Source organism: Acyrthosiphon pisum, chromosome A2, assembly GCF_005508785.2.
Source record: "Acyrthosiphon pisum isolate AL4f chromosome A2, pea_aphid_22Mar2018_4r6ur, whole genome shotgun sequence".
Classification (NCBI taxonomy): domain Eukaryota; kingdom Metazoa; phylum Arthropoda; class Insecta; order Hemiptera; family Aphididae; genus Acyrthosiphon; species Acyrthosiphon pisum.
The window spans coordinates 100,203,936-100,205,198 of NC_042495.1; the positions used below are offsets into that span (position 1 = coordinate 100,203,936).

The window sequence follows — 1,263 nt, forward strand, 5'->3', positions numbered from 1 at the left end:
CATGGAGTACACATGCAAAACAAAATGAAACATGTAACACACAGTCAACTGTACTAGAAAATAAATCAGAAACCTCATGCACTAGTGAAGATGATAATGATAACGAATTAAATTCGCCATTTGAAAATTTTTAAGTAACCGTCCTAAATCAACACGTTATGATAAATCCTATGCTATGCATTATGATAAAAATAGTGATTCATATAAAATAGGAAAACATTCTGTAACTTTTAGTCACGGTAAATTACTGCTGCTTAATAAATATTATAAATTTACAACATGTTTATAGTCTTTATTATGCGAGAAGGAACCAAAAAAAACAACTATAGAAGATATAGAATCTTATTACAATATTTTGAAAACTTCTGGAGTCCATTTAAAAGCAGATGGAAAACCTAGAACCTCAGGGTATCATAAATGGGTGACTGTTGTAAAGCCGTTGTATGATCGAATGAAAATGGAGGAAAAACAGTTTAATGAAGAAATAGATAAAATTAATGAGAATACAACTCCACGAATTAACTTAAAATCATTTAACAATACTTTACCTTCTAGTCCTTTTGACTTATTAAACGCTAAACGTAGAAAAATAACACAAGAAAATGATCCATTTGATTTTAATCAATCAGCAAGCAGTTTTTCACCGTCAGATCGCATGTCTACAGATATGATTAATTTTACTTCATCACCTGATCCTAAGACAGGTAGTGGTTTATATAAAGATGTCTTACCTCAAACCCAATTAGTTTATTATGACGATCCGAATGAGCTAGTAACTAGATTAAATATTTTGACATCATCGCAAAGTGTTGGCAATACTGGTGTTAATAATGAAATTATATCTATATTAGAAGAACTACGTGAGAGAAATATTATAGTATAATGACGACCTTAGAGTGTATAGCTAATATTATGTAGCTCGAGCTACATCGACCAGCGAGAAAAATATTTCCTAGGCGCAGTTTGGTAACACGGTTTATTGACGACCTCTGGCAAGCTGATTTAATGGATATGCAATCTCATTCTAAAAAAAATTATGGTTTTAAATTTATATTAGTTGTTATAGATACATATAGCAAATATGTATTTGTAGAACCGTTGAAAAATAAATCAGCGAAAGAATGTACAAAAGGAATGTTAAGTATATTGAAAAAAGCTAATCCAACATTTTTACAGACAGATAATAGTACAGAATTTTATAATACTCAATTTCAAGATTTAATGAAAAAATATAAAATTAAACATTACAGTTCATACAGTGTT

General features: G+C 29.5%; 1 protein-coding gene across 1 annotated transcript in view; it reads right to left on the minus strand.

Annotated features, from left to right (window-relative positions):
- Positions 1–976: 976 nt before the first annotated feature.
- Positions 977–1,263, minus strand: part of LOC115034169 — a 6,146-nt gene continuing 5,859 nt past the window's right edge. Inside the window, exon 9 of the mRNA XM_029490027.1 lies at positions 977–1,024. Within this exon, the coding sequence (XP_029345887.1) occupies positions 977–1,024 (48 nt within the window). The remainder of the gene's footprint in view (positions 1,025–1,263) is intronic.